We start from the raw sequence: 20,184 nt of genomic DNA on the forward strand, positions 1-20,184 counted from the left end.
ATATTACGCCTAGGAAAAAGGGGGTGGATAGCTTAGCTACTAGCTAGACATTTACACTTCTTGTTTAGTATGAGTAGGTTCAGAGTTCGGGTGAGGATGCACATTGAGACTACAGCAGAACATAACACTTATGAACGCAATAAATCATGTGCCTCGCTTCTTTCTCTTTGTAAATGTTTTGGATAAATACAACTGAAAAAGATTCTCTCCATACTTTTCTTGTTCTTGGTTTTACTCTTTTTGCAAATTACATTTAATAAGAAAAGTCTCCCAAAGATATAGGCAAGGAGAGAAAATAAGCATTTATTATATTGAAACAATATGCATTAAATCTTATGACATCAACTCAATAAGTAAACTCAGTGGAGGAACAATTTAGAGCCTAATTGCATCAGTTAGCTATTGCCACAAATTGCAGCATCACGAACAACATTCAAACTCAGTAAATAGCTTAAAAACATTTAATTTTGTTCTTACATCAGCAGAATAGCTGTGATGCTGTTGCCCCGGTCTGGTGTGATGAGATGTCTCAGTCCCACCTCATTCTTTCCACGTATAGAGACCTCTATGCTTCCCGTGCCAGGCTGGAGATAGAAGTCCTTTTACTTCGCTAGGCTTGCAAGCAGCACACGTGCTTCCACCCACATCCTGCTGGTTAAAGAAGCCACATGCTATTCTGGATTGAACTGTGTCTTTCCCAAAAAACTCAGTACCTGCAATTATAACTTTAATTAGAAATAGGGTGTTTGCACATGGTCAAGGTAAGATGAGGTCATTAGGATGTGACCTGATCTAATACAAAGCACTTAATTTTTTACTGAGAGAGAGAGAACAAATGGGGTGGGGGGCAGAAAGAGTGGGAGAGAGAGAATCCCAGGTAGGCTCCGCACTACCAGCGCAGAGCCTGATGTGCGGCTGGAACTCATGAACCATGAGATAATGACCTGAGCCAAAATCAAAAGTCAGACACTTAATTGACTGAGCAACGCAGGCCCTCATAAAGCACTTAATTCTTATAAATCCAGAAACAACTGAAGCTACCAGAAACTAGGAGAGAGGCATGTAACTAATTCTTTTTCACTGTCTCAGAAGGAAGTGATTCTCCCAACTCTGCTTTCAAAATTCTGGATTCTACCCTAATGAGACACTCATGTTTCTTTGGGATAGAGTAGGACATATTTTTGTGTGTACATGTCCACATATAGATATGTTATTGCTATTTTCTTGTCATTCTTATGCATTCATAGTTTTGTATTCTGAATGAGAAACCCCAAGTGAAATTCTTCACTCCTGAGAAAGGTCAGCATCATAAAAAAACACCTTCTTATATATTATTATTCAGCTTCATACATGGGAATGTTTAAACTATGGTAATTATTTCTCTAAAGAATAGAAACCTTTTTCTTCATCTATACTTAGCTTTCAAGGAAGTAAAAAAAATGGAACTAGCATTATTCACAAAGTTCCACACACAGTTCTGAATACAACTCTCTAACTGAATAGCATGTACACCATTCAAATGGAACCAATGAGTTCAATCAAGTAGGAAATGTATTAAAAACCTGCTATGAACAATAGCTTATTATGTATGTTACAGAGATTTCTTTAGAAAATCTCCTTCCAGTTACTTTTTCTATTTAGTTTTCTGTCAATATTTATTGCATACTCTTTGGATACAAACTGCATAATGCCTATAGAATACTGCCTTCTAAGTAAAGAAACTTAGAGAAAAGAAACTGCACACTTCATATTCTGTGCATGTGCAAAGTCATACTCTCTAGTATACATATAATACAGCTAAATAATTACTTTTGTCTTGTAAATATATGTTCCATATATAATAGCAATATTTAAACAAATTAGTAAAGTTTTTATCACAGACTACAGACAACTTAGCTAATACCCAGAAAATGTTACACTTTCTTTATCCAGGCATATGTAGATTAACCATGAAAATATAAATCTTTAATGTCAGGACCCCTAAATTACATGAGCCCTTCCTAAGCGTGCAGGAAAGCCCTTGTTAATGTGGTTACTGATTATATATGTTTATAAATACAAGATTTCAAAAATAAAAAGGAAAAAGTAAAATTATGTGAAATTATATAAAATTATTCTCCTTTTATACTTCGAATATCTCGCTATCACCATTCCCCTCCTGAAGCCTAGCAATGGAGTGAGTAGTCATGCACATTTTTGGAATACTGCTAAAGGATGTTGAATTGGGACATGTTTCTTTGGATTTAGTAGAACATTTTTGTGTATACACTTCCACATACAGATAAGTTATTTGTATTTTCCTGTCATTCACTTTCACTCATAATGTTGTATTCTTTTTTTTTTCATATACTTTATTGTCAAGTTGGTTTCCATATAACACTCAGTGCTCTTCCCCATAAGTGCTCTCCTCCATGACCAACACCCCTCTCCCCCTTTAGCCCTCTGTTCATTTTCAGTATTCAAGGGTCTCTCATGTTTTGCCCCCTCCCTCTCCCTAACTCTTCTCTCCCCCTTCCCATGGTCCTCTGTTAGGTTTCTCCTGTTAGACCAATGAGTGAAAACATATAGTATCTGTTGTTCTCCGCCTGACTTATTTCGCTTAGCATGACACCTTCGAGATCCATCCACTTTGCTACAAATGGCCAGATTTCATTCTTTTTCATCCCCGTGTAGTATTCCATTGTATATATAAACCACATCTTCTTGATCCATTCATCAGTTGATGGACATTTAGGTTCTTTTCATGATTTTGGCTATCATTGAAAGTACCGCTATGAACATTAGGGTACATGTGCCCCTATGCATCAGCACCTCTGTATCCCCTGGGTAAATCCCTAGCAGTGCCACTGCTGGGCAATAGGGAAGTTCTACAGATAGTTTTTTTGAGGAACCTCCACACTGTTCTCCAGATTGGCTGCACCAGTTTACATTCCCATCAACAGTGCAGGAGGGTGCCTGTTTCTCCACATCCTCCCCAGCATCTGTAGTCTCTTGATTTGTTCAGTTTAGCCACTCTGACTGCTGAGGTAGTATCTCATAATGTTGTATTCTTAATTTTGTACTATGCAAGTTTCAGTACACAGAGCTTAGAGTTTCCAACATTTATTTCTTAATTCACTTAAAACAGTTTCCCTGTTTATTGATTAGTTACTAATCAATAAGAGACAGAGAAGCCTGATATTTCCTCTTCCCCTCTTGCCTAAATTTGATGATAGAATCCTTTGAACCCCTGAAGAACGTTTACCTATTTTCTAGTCACAGTGCTTCAACAATTATAGTAGCTAACTGAAAGCTGAGTGTGGTATGAAATTGATTAAACGTTTTCCTTTCAGGTAGACTATATAATAACTGACATTAACATGTACCATTATAAACAGATTTTTAAGTGGAAGGCAACGTTAATCCATACCTTAGGGGTATGCAGCATTTGAAAAAGTTTTAGAATTCATAATGCAAACATGGAAAATTTTGAAACATTATTCTTGAAATCTCTACCAGAATTTTGGGGGAATGATTTGGTTTTGAGTTAGTATACAGGTGTTAGAATTGATTTTCCTTAGCAAAATGAGTGGCATCCAATATCTATGTTTACTAGGCAACACTATATAGGTGCCACCAACTTTGAATCACCTGATGGCCAGGATCATCAGATCAGCACTTAAATTTTGTTTGGTCCCTACTTGGTTCAGTGCACCTTATTTTGTGAACAGTTACCTGACCCGTGTTGGCTGATCCGGCTCTTAGAAGATCAAGCACCAATCTTGAGGTATACCTTCCTGGGTGTCTGTGGAAAGAGACTGGGTGATAAGAAAATTAGTGTATAAGGGTGTGTATGCTGCTGATAAGTGTTTGGATGTTTGTGGCAGGATCCGCAGTAGTGAAGTTGCAGGGAGGTGCAAATCCTTCATTTACCTTTAGCTATCTGAGGCTACTGATATTTACTAAACAGAAGCAATAACAAAACTTTCCTTGGTTCAGTTTACACATGATCCATCACCTACCTGACAATTATTTGAAAGACAGTCTGGAAGGTATTGGAACAGGGTTGGGAAGAAGAGAGAAGAGAAAAGGGGGAGGGGTAAAAGAGAAGTGAACTTTGAAATTTTACAAAGGAGTGGAGATAAAGGAAGAAATCATATTGCAGTCCTGCCTTCTCACTGCAATGTCCATTTCCAACAACCCTAGTAAATCAAAGCAGCTGTTTATGTTTTACATTCTTTCTCTATGGTTTCTGATGGTGGGGATGCTTTTATGTTAATTTTGTATTTCTAGGGCCTAACACAATTTCTGGCACATAATGAGTACTCAGCAAATATCTGGTACATTAGTGAATGAAAATAAATAAAATAACAGGGTGCCTGGGTGGCTCATTTGGCCAACCGACATACTCTTGATTTTAGCTCAGGTCATAATCTCACTGTTTTGTGTTTGAGCCCCTCATCGGGCTCTGTGCTGAGAGCGTGGAACCTCCTTACAACTCTTTCTCCCCCTCCCCCAGCCCCTCTCCTGCTCAAGCTATCTCTCTCTCTCTCAAAAATAAATGAATAAACTTAAAAAAATTAGAATAACATATATTATTTCTCTATTTCCAAGTAGCTCTCTATTTTAGTAAAAAAACAACAGGAGATGTGATCATTACATTAGTTAATTTATGAGGACAACCATGCTTAACCTCTGTGCTTCATCTTTTTTCCATCTTTAAGATAGAACCACTAAGTAGAAGCTTAGTAGTACTAAATACTAAGAAGCTAAGTAGTACTTAGTTTATAGATGTGCTGTGATTGATTCAGTGCATGTGAATTGCATCAAACTGTGCTTGCCAGAGTAAACACTCAATAAATCTTTGCAATTATTATAATCTCATTTTGTCAATATCAGATATTTCTCAAAATGGCAATGGTAAATTTGCTCAAAAGGACGACTAAAGGTTGAGCTATTAAAGGTGATATATTTAATGTTGCTTTCAATCCTTTTATCTTTTTAAAAGCACTGCCACATTTCCTGTCATGTAAAACTGTGCCACAAACAAAAAATATTTAAAACATTCAGATGATCAGAATGACAATTAATATTATTGATTTAATATTAATATATTCAAATTAATATCCTGTAAACTGAGGATCTTCTTTATTCCCCAGTGTCTCTGGAACATTTACAAAATCATACTATTTTTCAGGACACAAAGAAATTCTCAACAAATTTTGGGAGTAGAAATTGCAGAGGTCCCAGTCTTCTGGATAGGTCTTTCATCCATTTTGAGTTTATTTTTGTGCATTGTGTAAAAAAGTTGTCCAGGTTCATGTTTCTGCATGTCACAGTCCAGTTTTCCCAGCACCACTTGCTGAAGAGACTGTCTTGTTTCCATTGGATATTCTTTCCTGCTTTGTCAAAAATTAGTTGACTGGACATTTGTGGGACCATTTCTGGGATCCCTATTCTGTTCCATTGACCTGAGTGTCTGTTTTTTTGCCATAACCATACTGTCTTGATGATGACAGCTTTGTAATACAGCTTGAAGTCTGGGGTTGTGATGCCTCCAGGTTTGTTTTTTTTCAAGATTGCTTTGATTATTCGGGATCTTTTATGACTCCATACAAATTTTAGAATTGTTTGTTCTAGCTCTGTGAAGAGTGCTGGTATTATTTTAATAGGTATTTCATTGAATATGTAGATTGCTTTGCATAGTATTGACATTTTCACAATATTTGTTCTTCTAATCCAGTAGTATGGAATATTTTCCCATTGGTGTGTGTGTGTGTGTGTGTGTGTGTGTGTGTGTGTGTGTGTTCTCCAATTTCTTTCAAAAGCTTTCTATAGTTTTCAGTGTATAAAATTTTCACCCCTTTGGTTAGATTTATTCCTAGGTATTTTATGGTTTTGGTGCAATTCTAAATGGGATTGCTTCCTTGAATTCTCTTTCTGTTGCTTCATTATTGGTGAATAGGAATGCATCCAGTTTCTGTGCATTGATTTTATATCCTGAAACTTTGCTGAATTCCTGGATCAGTTCTAGCAGTTTTTTGGTGGAATCTTTTGGGTTTTCTATATATAGTTGTCGTGTCATTTAGAGTGAAAGCTGGACTCCTCCTGGCCAATTTGTATACCTTTTATTTCCTTGTGTTGTCTGATTGCTGAGGTTAAGACTTCCAATAGTAGTGTCAAGAGTGAACATCCCTGTCTTGTTTCTGAGCTTTGGGGGAAAGCTCTCAGTTTTTCTCCATTGAGGATATTAACGGTGGGTCTTTCATATATTGCTTTTATGATCGTGAGGTATGATCCATCTATCCCTACTTTCTTGAGGGTTTTTATCAAGAAAGGATGCTGTATTTTGTCAAACGCTTTCTCTGCATTATTGAGAGGATCATGTGGTTCCTGTTCTTTCTTTAATTGCATTCTTATATTGAAAGGACATACTGTTTTCCAATATTGAACCAGCCCTACATCCCAGGTATGAATCCCACTTGGTCGTGGTGAATAACTCTTTTAGTGTATTGTTGGATCCGGTTGGCTAATATCTTGTTGAGGATTTTTGCATCAACCTTCATCAGGGAAATTGGTCTGTAGTTATCCTTTTATTGGGGTTTTGGTTTTGGAATCAAGGTAATGCTGGCTTCATAGAAAGAGTTTGCAAGTTTTCCTTCCACTTCTATTTTTTTGGAACAACTTCAAGAGAATAGGTGTTAACTCTTCCTTGAATGTTTGGTAGAATTCCCCTGGAAAGCCATCTGGCCCTAGACTCTTGTGGGTTTTTTTTGAAGATTTTTGGTTACTAATTCGATTACTTTATTGGTTATAGATTCTGTCAAACTTTCTATTTCTTCCCATTTCAGTTTTGGTACTTTATATGTTACTAAAAAGTTGTTCATTTCTTCCAGATTTCCCATTTTATTGGCATATAATTGCTCATAATACTTTATTATTGTTTGTATTTCTGCTGTGTGGGTTGTGATTGCTCTTCTTTTATTCTTGATTTTATTTATTTGGGTCCTCTCCTTTTTCTTTTTAATGAAACTGGGTAGAGGCTTATCAATTTTGTTAGTTCCTTCAAAGAAGCAGCTCCCAGGTCCATTGATCTGGTCTACTGGGTTTGTTTTGTTTTGTTTTTGTATGTTTTGATAGCATTGATTTCTGCTTTAATCATTATTAAATGATTATTTATTATTATTTCCTGTCTTATGTCTTCTGCTGTTTTGGGGTTTATTTGCTGTTCTATTTCCTGCTGTTTGAGATGTAAGGTTAGGTTGGGAATCTGAGACCTTTCTTCCTTCTTTAGGAAGGCCTGGATTGCTATATGCTTCCCTCTTATAACTGCCTTTGCTGCATCCCAGAGGTTTTGGACTGTGGTGTTATCATATACTTTTAAATTTCCTCTTTAATTTTTTGGTTAGCGCATTCATTGTTGAGTAGGATGAACTTTTGTATTCAAATATTTGTTGCCTTTCCAAATTTTTTCTTTTGGTTGAATTTGAGTTTTATAGCATTTTGTTCTGAAAATACGCACGGTATGATCTCAGTCTTTTAGTACTTGTTGAGGACTGATTTGTGTCCCAGTATGTAATCTATTCTGGAGAATGTTTATGTGCACTGAAGAAGAATGTGTATTCTGCTGCTTTAGGATGAAATGTTCTGAATATATATGTTAAGTCCATGTGGTTCAGTATGTCACTCAAAGCCATTGTTTCCTTGTTGATTTTCTGAGTAGATAATCTGTCCATTGCTGTAAGTGGGGTGTTGAAGTCCCCTACTATTATGGCATTATCAATGAGTTTTTTTTATGTTTGTGATTAATTGATTTACATATTTGGGTGCTACCACATTTGGAATATAAATTGTTAGGTCTTCTTAGTGGATAGACCCCTTAATTATGATATAATGCTCTTTTTCATCTCTTGTTACATTCTTTATTTTAAAGTCTAGACTGTCTTATGTAAGTATGGCTACTCTTGCCTTTCTTTTGTTGACCATTAGCATGGTAGGTGTTCTCCACCCCCTTTCAATCTGAAGGTGTCTTTAGGTCTAAAGTGGGTCTCTTGTAAGCAGCATATAGATCTTGTTTTCTTAGCAATTCTGTTTCTCTATGTCTTTTGATTGGAGCATTTAGTCCATTGACATTTAGAGAGTACTGAATGATATGAATTTATTGAAATTATGCTGATTATACAGTTGGAGTTTCTGGTGGTGGTCTCTGGTTCTTTCTAGTCATTGATGCTTTTGGTCTTTTTTTTTTTTTCTCTCTTTTAACCCCTTAGAGAGTCCCCCTTAAAATTTCTTGCAGGGCTTAGTGGTCATGAACTCCTTTAATTTTTGTTTGTCTGGGAAACTTTTTATCTCTCTATTTTGAATGACAGCCTTGCTGCATAAAGAATTCTTGGCTGCATATTTTTCTAATTCAGCACATTGAATATATCCTGCCACTCCTTTCTGGCCTGCCAAATTTCTGTGGGAAGGTCAACTGCAAATCTGATCTGTCTTCTCTTGTAGGTTAAGGACTTTTTTCCCCTTGCTACTTTCATGATTCTTTCCTTGCCTTGGTATTTTGTGAATTTGACTAAGATATGCCTTGTTGATGGTTGGTTTTTTTTTTTTTTAATCTAATGGGAGTCCTATGTGCTTCCTGCATTTTGATGTCAGTGTTGTTCCTCAGGTTAGGAAAAATTTCCACTTTGGTTTGCTCACATAACCCTTTTACCCTTTGTTCTCTCTCTTCATCTGGGACCCCTATGATTCTGATGTTCCTTTTTAATGAATCACTGATTTCTCTAATTCTTAAATCATGCTCTTTTGCCTTAATGTCCCTCTTTTTTTCCTGCTTCATTATTCTTCATAAGTTTGTCCTCCGTATCACTGAATTGCTCTTCTGCCTCATCCATCCTTGCTGTCATGGCATCTATTCGAGATTACAGCTCAGTTATAGCATTTTATTTCATCCTGACTAGCTTTTACTATTTTTTTCTTTCTAATCTATTTTTGACCCAGCTAGTATTCTTACTAAATTCTGGTTCAGACATCTTGTTTTTTATCTGTGTTGGTTGGGTCCCAGGCTGTCGTTTCTTCTTGCTCTTCTTTTAGGGCAAATTCTTTTGTTTTGTCATTTTGAAAGAAGAAAAGCAATTAATGAAGTAAAAACAACACACATACACAAAAATCAAATAAATGGTGCTAGATCATAGGTGAGTTTTGGTCTGGGTATGGAAAGGAGCTTGATAGAGAAAAAAGGGGGGGAAGGAAAACTTGAAAATTTGAAAAAATGAATACAATGAAATAGTATAAAATGAAATGATAGAAGAAAAATAGAATTTGAAAAATTTCAAAAATTAGAAAATATATTAGAAAAAATTTAAAGAAAATGTTTTTAATAAAAATTGAAAATAAAAATATTTTCTCTTTCTGTATTGAAGAAAAAAGAAAAAAATTGGATAGGTGGATCAGTGAACAGACTGAAATATGATTGAAATTACATCATTTTCCCCTTAAAGTCACACTATGAGGCACTTTATAGTCCATACACTAAGCAGGCAGAGAGACTTGTGGTTTTCCTGAAGAGCAGAGTTGGGCAAGGCTTAGTGTAATGGCTCCATTCTCCATGAGATGGCACTGCTTAGCCTACTGGGTAGTTCGTTGTGACACTTATAGGTGCTTATGTGCATGAGTGGTAGGGATGAAAATGACCTCTAGACCACACTATCTAATAAATAGTGGTGGGGTCAATGGATTCAAGGGAAGTGAAGCAAGGAATTCAAACAAGAGTTTGGGAAGTAAGAGTAGAGGTGGCAGTCACAACAGAGGTGACTGAGTGAGATGGACTAGATGTGCAGAGGTGCAGGGAATTAAAAGTCTGAGTGGGAAAGATGACTAGAAAGTCTTGGTGTTCTCAACACTGAAGAAATATGTACTTCACATGAGGATTTGTACTAATGATCACTTGATGGAAGGTGGCTATCAACTTGAATTATGAATTGCCTATTCTTAGTGACCTTCTTGGCAGAGTCCCATACAGGGTTGAGCATGTGGGAGAACAGTACTTCTGAAACTTTAGGATTAGAAAACTTTAGGTTAGGGTTCTATATTCAGACTGATGGAGATACAGCTCCTGATCGCTCAGTGCTTGTAGTTTAAATCATAGTTCAGATCACAATGTTTATTTAAACATGTTAAAAATAGTTTTATTTTTATAAAGTACAGACAAGTATCATGTACTATGCATTAATTTGCACCAAAATAGAGGAGGGTGATTTTCACCCCCTATTGTGCAGCCACCTCCAAAGCTCTTCTATTTATTGTTTTTTAATTGTCCACTCCAAACAGGCATTTTCTCTTGGAGACACATCATCCATTGAGGTAATTTACTTGTGTATGATTTAAAATGGATATTAGGTAATACAGAAGAACTTATATTTTTCCTTAACTAACAGTAATCCTGTATCACATCTCTCCAACTAGAAGTTTATACAGGTGGATTATTCTAACTCAAAGTAGAAATGTGTCCAGAAGTATGAGCACCTACTGTGCACTTTACTATAAGAAATGGACAGCAAAATAATCTCTGCTTATTTGTCAAAGATACAGTCTACAAATGGACCACTGTATTTTTCCCTGTGCATCTTGGCATTAATGCTTGGGGCAGAGTAGTCTCTTATTATTTAAGTAATCTGTAAACCCTGAAGATCTCAAGATCAAGAGTCATATGTTCCACTGACCGAGCCAAGCAGGTGCCCCTAGTTTTTCATTATTAAGTGAAGTCATATTTCCCTTTTTAGCTTAGGTACTAGGAAACTCAAGCTAATTCAAATGTCAACATGCAGTAGTTTATCATAAGCTACCCCTTTGTTTTTGCATGTAACCATTTTTAACCAGCCTCAGCTTTTACTCTTATTTAACCTATTTCAATGGGTCACTTGTATTGACCCTATGTATTAAAAGCTTACTGTAGTCCTCTTGGTTGTAGTCAGGGGGAAATAGTCACATTTATTTTAATTTTCACATTATTTAGAGTTTTTTTTTTACTATACTAGCTATCCTTCATCTGCCTTATCTGAACCTTTCTTTTCTTTTCAACATTCTCCCTACTTCCTTGCCCTCTTTTTAATTATCACTTTTCCTTCAGATGTCCCTTTAGAGATCAGTTTTTGACCTCTTGACCAACTGATTCCCTATGCTCTTATTTTCCTACCATATCTGATCAACTGCTCCTTTTGATGCTCCCAATGTATCCCCCCCACTTACTGTCTCCATGAAGCTCTATTTTAATTATTTGTTTAGATAATAGCACTCCTCACTATCCTATCAGTTCCATGAGAATAAGGACTTTGTACATTTTGCTTATAGCTACATCCTCCAAAATTATATATGCTCAACTAACCTGTCTTTAATGAATGTATATATACTACTTCTGACTTAGTATATTTCAAGATTCTAAAGTAAAATATTTCTAATAGACTTTTAATATTTTTTATCTGAATATGAATCTCAATAATTACATATTCCATACAAAACAGTGTGGATGGTTATGAAATTATTCATTGAACATTTTCTTTTTCTTTAATCTACTACCTTTCTATTATGTTTTAATTGCATGGATTTGAAAGCCAGCAATATATGGGAAATTTTATTGGCCAGTTACTATGCTGGATTTATTCAATTTTGTTTTACTTAACTGTGATATAAAGAGTTTCAATTAGCACACTGGCAGCAATAAAATCCTTTGTCAATACATTATAGCAATATTCTAAGCATGAATGGGCTTTATTAGGGACACAAATCATTAGTAATGAAGTGGCCCTTTGACAGATTAGAAAAATCTAACTAAGCAGAATGACCTAACAGGCATTTTGCTTATCAAGTGGAGATTGAAAATGAGTTGCACCACCAGGCAGGCTACAGATTATAGAAGTCAATAATTGCCCCCAAACTTTTCTGAATATAAAAGTTTGAATTCTGTGATGACATTCTTCTTGTTTCCTCACTTCTGAGTTAAAACATCAACATTTAACTTTTAAAAAGTGAAAAAAAGACAAAAAAACTATAGAAAATTAAAATTGTACTTTTAGTTTGATGCTTTTCTTTATTAGACAAGAAAGCTAAAAACTCAGTTGAGGGAGTGATTTATACAAGGTGCTATAGCTTATAAATAACACAGATGTACCTAGTATACAAATGTTCTGATTTACAGTGATTTATATCTACATAGAAGTTCCTGATTGGATTACTGGCCCCAGAATGCATATTTCAGACTACCAAGTAGAAGTTTACTAAATTATTCTCCTGCTTGCCAGCTTTCTCCCTTCTTGCAGAAATACCTATACTCACTACTCTATTCCTGATATATATATATATATATATACATATATATATACGTATATATATACATATATATATATACATATATATATATGTATATATATATATATAGGCCATGTAAGCATCAAAAACACACCATACTAGGCTGCACTAAAACAGAATTGATCATTAAATAAAATGCTCATAATATAAGCACTGTTTTCTTGCAGAGAAACAAGAATTATTGCATGTTAATCTCATTGCAGAATATAAAATGCTTGTAATTAAATTTTCCTGAGTCAATAAAAACCTTGGATTACATATTTCCTAGGAGACAGGGTTGTTTCATGATTGCATACACAGAGGGATTTAAACAAATGAAGAGACACAAAGACATTACAGAGTAGTATAGGTTCTGACATAGAAGCTCTTATGACCAGAAAACTCATTCAGTACTATTTTCCTTTAAAACATGATATTGAGGGGTACCTTAGGTGGCTCAGTCAGTTGAGTGTCTGACACTTGATTTTAGCTCAGTTCATGATTCCAAGGTCAGGGGATGGAGCCCTGTGTTTGTTGGGCTCCTTAGGAATCTCTCTCTCTTCCTCCATACCTCTCCCCTGTTGGCACATTTTCTCTCTCTCTAAAAAAAAAAAAAAAGAAAGAAAAAAAATACAGGGGTGCCTGGGTGGCTCAGTCAGGTAAGCATCTGATGACTTCAGCTCAGGTCAGGATCTTACAGTTGGTGAGTTCAAGCCCCCTGGTTCAACTCTCTCTGACAGCTCAGAGGCTGGAGCCTGCTTAGGATTCTGGAGCCTGCTCTCTGCCCCTCCCCCATGCATTTTCTCTCTCTCTCTCTCAAATAAAACATTAAAAATAAAATAGATCACATGATACTGAAGTGCTTGAAAATAGTCTACTCTGGAAAGTTGAGCACTGTGAAGTGCTACAAGCTTACTTGAAAAGTTAATTTGGTTAGTGATTCCCATAATTTAAAAATAAAGGTGAACTTTAATAAAGCCTGTATGAAAATCATTATGAAATCTGGATTTTGAATTAATGAGATTTTACTGTAATAAGAATTTAAAGTCCTTGTCTTCCATTGTTGTATTTACCTAGCTTAATTCTTTAATTTTTCACTTACCTAAAGAAGCAAATTATGCTATAATTTTTCTACCCTTGTAAACAGCAGATTTGTGCTAGAGATTTTCTCTGAACTCCAGAGGCTTGAAATATAAATGAAGATTCATTTCTAATTTGGTTATTCTCATTAATGGTGAATTGTTTAAAGGAGGCAGGGATATATCTGTGCGGGATACTGCGTTAATATGGGGATGATTAGTTTGATTTTGCAGTATTTGTGTCCTAGTCCTCAAAGAGTCTTTTTTTAATTAAAGTCAATTTAAATTAGTTTTATTTGATATTTGAAAATGTCTGTCTGACTTAAGGCAATTATAGATATACTTCCTTGCACCATGCAAAAGATAATACCAGACTGGGGTTAGAATACAATCTAAGTAGTAACACCATGAAAGTTCTAAACACAGCTAATCAATCTGCAAAGTGTGAGATTTCCACTAAATAATTATGTCAACTTCTCTTTGTGGATGTGAAATGAGTATAATGACACTATTAGAATTTTTAGAGATTAAATGAGATACTGTGTGTAAAGCAGTTAATACCATGACTGGCACACAGCACTAAACAATCCTAACTATTAACATATTTTTTAACTGTCACTTTATATTTGAGAATACTGGATAAGATAATATTGCCCTTTGAAAATTAGGGTACAAAATTATTTCAAATAAATCCTCAAAATATAAAAACTATAGCTTTGAATGATGATAGATATTTTAATCCACGCTCATCCCCCCTGAGCCTCATTAAATTCAATAAAGTGAAAATACAATGAAAAGAATCAAATTCTATTCAAAGAGGGAAAAAAAGAAATTATAAACCTAAACCACTGACCATGAAGACTATCTACCCAATAGGAAAACTGAGATAAAATAAGAAGCTGACACAGAGCTCCACAAAACTAGGAAGGATATAGACGCAGCTACAAGAAATGTTCAGCCTTGAACTACTCTTAGAATGAACTCTGATGACAGTGATAAGATAGAGAAGGATGATGGGACATTCCCTGACTGGGCAGAGCCCCTGGGCTTCCCCACTCAATCCTGCAGTACCGCGGAGGAGGTGGAGCTGTAATGGGGAGTTGCGAGGGGCAGAGTGTAATCACCAGCCAGACCTTCAGTTATTACCATATGAACTAAAGAGACGACAGAGAATGGAACAGGGAGAAGGAGGGAGCACAGCATGGTGATACCAAGATTTAAAAGTTTTACTGTCAGTATATGATGGCTTCTTGCTGAGGGTGTATATCGGAATAGAAAACTTCAGTGAGACAGTTGTGCAATGCTGTAAGAATACTCCCACAAAGAACTGGCTCACTCTCAAGTATAGGACATAACTAGAAAGGAAGAGGCTCAGGGGTACCTGGGTGTCTCGGTTGGGCTCAAACTCTTGACCTCAGTTCGGGTCATGACCTCAGGGTTTGTGAATTTGAGTACCACTTGGGGCTCTGTGCTGACAGTGCAGAGCTTGCTTGGGATTCTCTCTCCCTCTCTCTCTTACATGTTCTTCCTCAAAATAAGCATTAAAAATAAAAAAGAAAGGAAGAGGCTCAGAGCCTAGGCTACATATGAAAAGAAGACAAGAAAACAGGAAGCACCAGCAAAAGAGTATCTGATATAAAATGGGAAAGCACAGAGAATGTCTTAATTCTTTCAAGTGACTATACATGTTCTCAGTGATAAGGAACTTTCCATATGTCAGCATATATATTTAGCCCTCACCTTTAAATGATTGATAGGTTAGCTCTGTATACAATTATATACTGAAAATATTTTAATTTCACACTTGGAAGAGATTAATTTCTTTTCATCTGGTCTCTAATTACAGATAAAAAGTCTACTGAAGTCTAATTGACAGTAATTTAAAAAAATATGTTAAAGTCAAAGTTTCAGATTGTATTTCCCCTTTGGCTTTAATGATCTGTGGTTTTGTTACCTGGTATCTAGGTAAATCTAGGTGTGATCTTCCAAGTTATCTTCCTTTGGTTCCATTCTGTGTTTCTGCTCATGAAACTCTTCTGCCCCTTTTATTTTTCTCTTTCTAAAAATCTCATTAGGTAGATGCTGGAACTTTTCTCTATCTCCTGTGTCTCCTACCTTTTATGTTTTCTAATTTTTCCTTCTGGGCCATTTCTTTAGATCTTTCTTGTAGTTCACTAGTTTTATTCTCAACAGTGACTTAGCATACCTCACCCAACTGGGGCTGTATTTCTTTTTACAGATGACTCGTTACCATTATTATGTTTTTAGTTTTCCTCTTTGCCTCACAATTTCTCTCTTATCCTCTCTTTCAAAGTTTCAGGCACATTTTAATCACTTCAGATTGTTCTATTCTCTAGTATTTGGGGCGTAAGTCCTCTCAAATGTTACATCTGTGGATTCTTTTTCCTGTGTGCTTTGTTATTGTCTACTCCTAAGTTTATCCTTGGTTATATAATTTTTCATGAGTAGGTGATAAAACAAGCATACAAATAATCGATAAGCAAGTAAACAACTGATTAAACAGTGAGTTAGAAAATCAGGTAGAATATAAAAGACAAACAACAAAATTGACCTAATTGATATTTATGGAACATTCCTACAAATGAAAGCAGAACACTCATGGTTTTAAAGTTACTCAAATTTTTAACACACCATATTCTGGGCCAAAATAGATTTCTCAATAAATTTTAAAAATACAAAATGTATTCTCTACATGAAATTAAAAACAAATTGTAAAAAGATGTCTGGACAATCTTTAAATATTTAAGAACAAGAATGCATATATCTGACTTATCTGTGAGCCAAAGATTAAATCAAAAGTGAAATTTAAAAATATTGTTAAATGAATGTAAATAAAAGTATCAATTGTCAAAGGTCTCAAGCCAATGACATCGTCCTCCACCTTAGTAAACTAGAAAAGGAAAGTAAAACACAAAGTATCTTCAGGTTAGGTGCCATAACAAAGCGCCATAAACTGACTTGTTTATGAACAAGAGAAATTTATTTCTCACAATTTTTGAAACCCAAAATCAGAGATCAAAATGACAGCATGGTGGGATTCTGGTAAGAACCCTCTTCTGGGCTGCATAAAGCTGGCTTTTCATTTATCTTCCCATGCTAGAAAGAAAGGAGAGAGCTATCTGGGGTCCATTTACAGGAGCACTATCCCCATTCCTGAGGGCTCCACTTTCACCACCTCATCATCTCCCAAATGCCTCACCTTCAAAAACCATTAAGTTTGGGGTTAGGAGTTCAATCAATATATGAATTTGAGGAAAGGATAACATAAACCTGCAGTCGCTGTGCAAAATAACCAGAAGGAAGGAACAATAAAGACTAAAGAGGAAATCATGGAACAAGAAGACAGAAGAATAACAGAAAAAGTCAATGAAACTAAGAACTAGTTCTTTGTCTTCTATACTGCATTCTATCCAGTAAGAGATAGTACAAGTTCTATCAAACATGTACAGTATATGGAAGAGGAAGAAAGGCTTTCTAGACCATTTCTGAGGCAAACATTGCCCTTATTAAAAAAAAAATCTAGACACTACATGAATGAATACTATCAAGCTGTCATGAATATAGACAAAAAGTTTCTAAATAAAATTTAAGAAAATTAAGTATAGAAAGATTAACACATCATAATCAAATTAGGCTTATCCTATAAATGCCAGGCTGTTTGACATTTAAAAATAATACAATAAATGATAAAATATATTGAATTCACTATATTAACAAATTTAAAAGAAAAATTATAAGATTATCTTTCTTAAAAAATTTTTAACATGTATTCATTTTTGAGAGAGCATGAGAAGGGGAGGGGCAGAGAGAGAAGGAGACGCAGAATCTGAAGCAGGCTCCAGGCTCTGAGCTGTCAGCCCAGTGCCCAATGTGAGGCTTGCATTTATGGACGTTGAGATCATGACCTGAAGTCAGAAGCTTAACCAACTGAAGCAACCAGCCACCCCCTTGATTATTCTCAAAGACTCAGAAAAAGAAGCATACAAAATCCAAAATCCATTTATAATCATAATAAAGTAAGAATTAGAGGGAACAAAATCAATTTGATAAAGTCCATACATGAAAAAAAGATAGTTCACATCTACTTACTGGGTGAAAGATGAAATATTTCCTCTAATGATGAGATCAAGTTAAAGGTATCCACTCTCACCATTTCTATTTATCATTCTTCTGGCGATTTGAGCTGGTTCAATAAAACAAGGAAAAGACTTGAAAAGCATGCTGACTGGAAAGGAACAAAATCTCTTATTCACAGATAACATGATCGTCTATGTAGAGAAGACATTGAAAATTTTAAAACTCTTGAACTTCTAAGCAAGTTTATCAAGGTTGAACAATACAAGATAAATGGGCAAAGATGAATTACATCTCTAGATACTAGCAATAAGTAACTGCAGTTTGAATTTAAAGCACTTAAATATTTAGGAATGAAGCTGAAAAAATACGTTGGAGACCCGTACACTGAAAATTAGAAGCCATTACTGAGAGTAAAGAATGTCTAACCAAATGGAGAGAGAAACTATGCTCATGTGTCAGAGCACAATGTAAGATATAGTGGTAAGATACTAATTTTTTCAATTTTCTCCAAATTTAACTATAAACACAATACATATCAAAAGCCGGCAGCCTGTTCTTTGTGAAAATAAGCTGCTTCTAAAATTCATATGGAAATATAATGGACTTACAGTATCCAAAATTCTTTGGAAAAAAAATTTTTGTTGTGCATCTAACACCTCATCATTTTAAGAATAATTTTGAAACCATAGTTATCAAGACAATGTGACATCAGTATCAAGATAGGTGAATTGATCAGTGAAGCAAAGCAGAGTTTTCAGAAATGAATGAAAACAGCCAAGATTTCTTATATACAATAGCATGATTCACAAAAGGGAAAAAAATGATAAACTGGACTTCATCAGAATTAAAATTCTTTCTCTAAAGATTAAATTAATAAAAGACTCAGTTAAGAGAATGAAAAGACTAGCCACACAACAAAATTAAATATTTGCAAATCATATATCAGGTATAGAATTTATATCTATAATATAAAAGTTCCTTATAATATAATGTGTTCTCACAACTCAATAATGATAAAATGACCTAATATTTTTTATAAAAATGAGGAAAATTTGAACAGACACTTCGCACACTCACAAGAAAAGATTTATGGAGAGCTAAGTAGTAGATGACAAAAAAGTCATCATTAGTTATTAGGAAATGCAAATTCATGCCCAGTGAGACACTCTAAAAAGCCTCCTGGAATAGGTAAAAGACTTACCATATGAATTGCTGTAAGGAAAGGGAGAAACAGACTCTCATACACTGGTGGAAATGTAAAATGGAACAATCTTTTGAAAACAGGTTGACCATTTCTGAAAAAGTTCCAGGCTAAATTTGCCATTTGATTAAACGATCCCACTTCTAGATACATGCCCAAGAGAAATGAAACTGTGAGTACACCAAGGCACATATTCATAGCAGCTCAATGTGTAACAGCCAACAACTAGAAAACCTGATTGCATTCTGAGGCAAATGGATCAAAATTTGTGTACTTTCATGCAGTGAAATACTATCCAACAATAAAAAGAAATAAAATATTGGTATATGCAACAATGTGTGTGAATCCAAAAATCACTAGGCTGAGTGAAAAAACACAAAACGTAGACATAATTTATGATTCTACTTACAGAAAACTATGAAATGCAACTTTACCTCTAGTGACAGAATATTAGCGATCACCCAGGAACAGAGAGGCGAGGTAAGGTATGAAGGACTGGTTGTCATGAGGCAGAAACCTTTGCTCTGTTCCTTACCTTGATTATTTATGGTGATTTTCCCAGATTATACATATGTAAAAATGTATGAAGGAGGATACTCTATACATGTGCAGTTCAATGTATATCATTTATATCCCCGTGAAGCAATTTTTATAAACTACTATTCTGAAAAACAGTTGTGTTAATTAGTGGTTCCTCTTTTTTAGATGAGTGTTCATCTTCTTAAGGTACTAGGACTCTGTGTAAAACACTGAAAAGAATAGAGGAAGAGAAATGACAAATGCAAACTTACATTGCGGAAGTAATTAAATTTTAACTTCAGAACTGGAAAACAACAGACGGCAAATAGTCCGTGCTCACATATGAAAATGGTTGATGGGTACCATGGAGGAGACGTAGAAAAGCACCGTGGGTCTCCTACGGGTCTTGCGTTCCTGCCAGAGGCCCGTACGGCCCCAGAGGAGATCTGGGGACAAGAAAGCTGAGGGGACTAAGCGAAAGGATGTCCCGTTCTTTTCAGCTGCTTGATTCTTACTGCCCATTTTCATTGAATCATTGGAAACTGCTGCACAGTGAACAGAGATAAATCACATTCATCTGATAAGAATCCCAGGCAGAAATGATTAAAGGAATGAAAAGGGTGTGTGTGTGTGTGTGTGTGTGTGTGTGTGTATACAGGACTTTTTTTCCTGACCAAATTCTTTGTTAAGTAAAAGAGAGCAAGAGAGTTGGTAGGGAACCCTCACCCCTATATTTTCAGGTCAGTTTTCATTGCTCTGCAATTTGAGCCTAAGAGATCCTTTTAGACTCATAATTTGAACCAAGTACTTTTTTTTTTTTTTTTTGAGCTCATGGAAAGTTGACATTAAAAAAATTACTTAACAATGGTGAATGAGGGCTTTTGTCAATCTTCTATATATATTTTTTAAGTTTATTTATTTATTTTCAGAAAGAGAACGAGAGCAAGGGAGGGTGGGGCAGAGAGAGAA

At 35.3% G+C, this 20,184-nt stretch overlaps 1 protein-coding gene across 1 annotated transcript in view; it reads right to left on the bottom strand.

The window, feature by feature from the left end:
• Positions 1-279: 279 nt before the first annotated feature.
• The window catches only part of LOC115275250, a 271,845-nt gene continuing 251,940 nt past the window's right edge, over positions 280-20,184 (bottom strand). The window contains exon 5 of the mRNA XM_029918941.1: positions 280-651. Coding sequence (XP_029774801.1) covers positions 603-651 — 49 coding nt within the window. The 3' untranslated portion in view covers positions 280-602. The remainder of the gene's footprint in view (positions 652-20,184) is intronic.

Source organism: Suricata suricatta, chromosome 2, assembly GCF_006229205.1.
Source record: "Suricata suricatta isolate VVHF042 chromosome 2, meerkat_22Aug2017_6uvM2_HiC, whole genome shotgun sequence".
NCBI classification, from domain to species: domain Eukaryota; kingdom Metazoa; phylum Chordata; class Mammalia; order Carnivora; family Herpestidae; genus Suricata; species Suricata suricatta.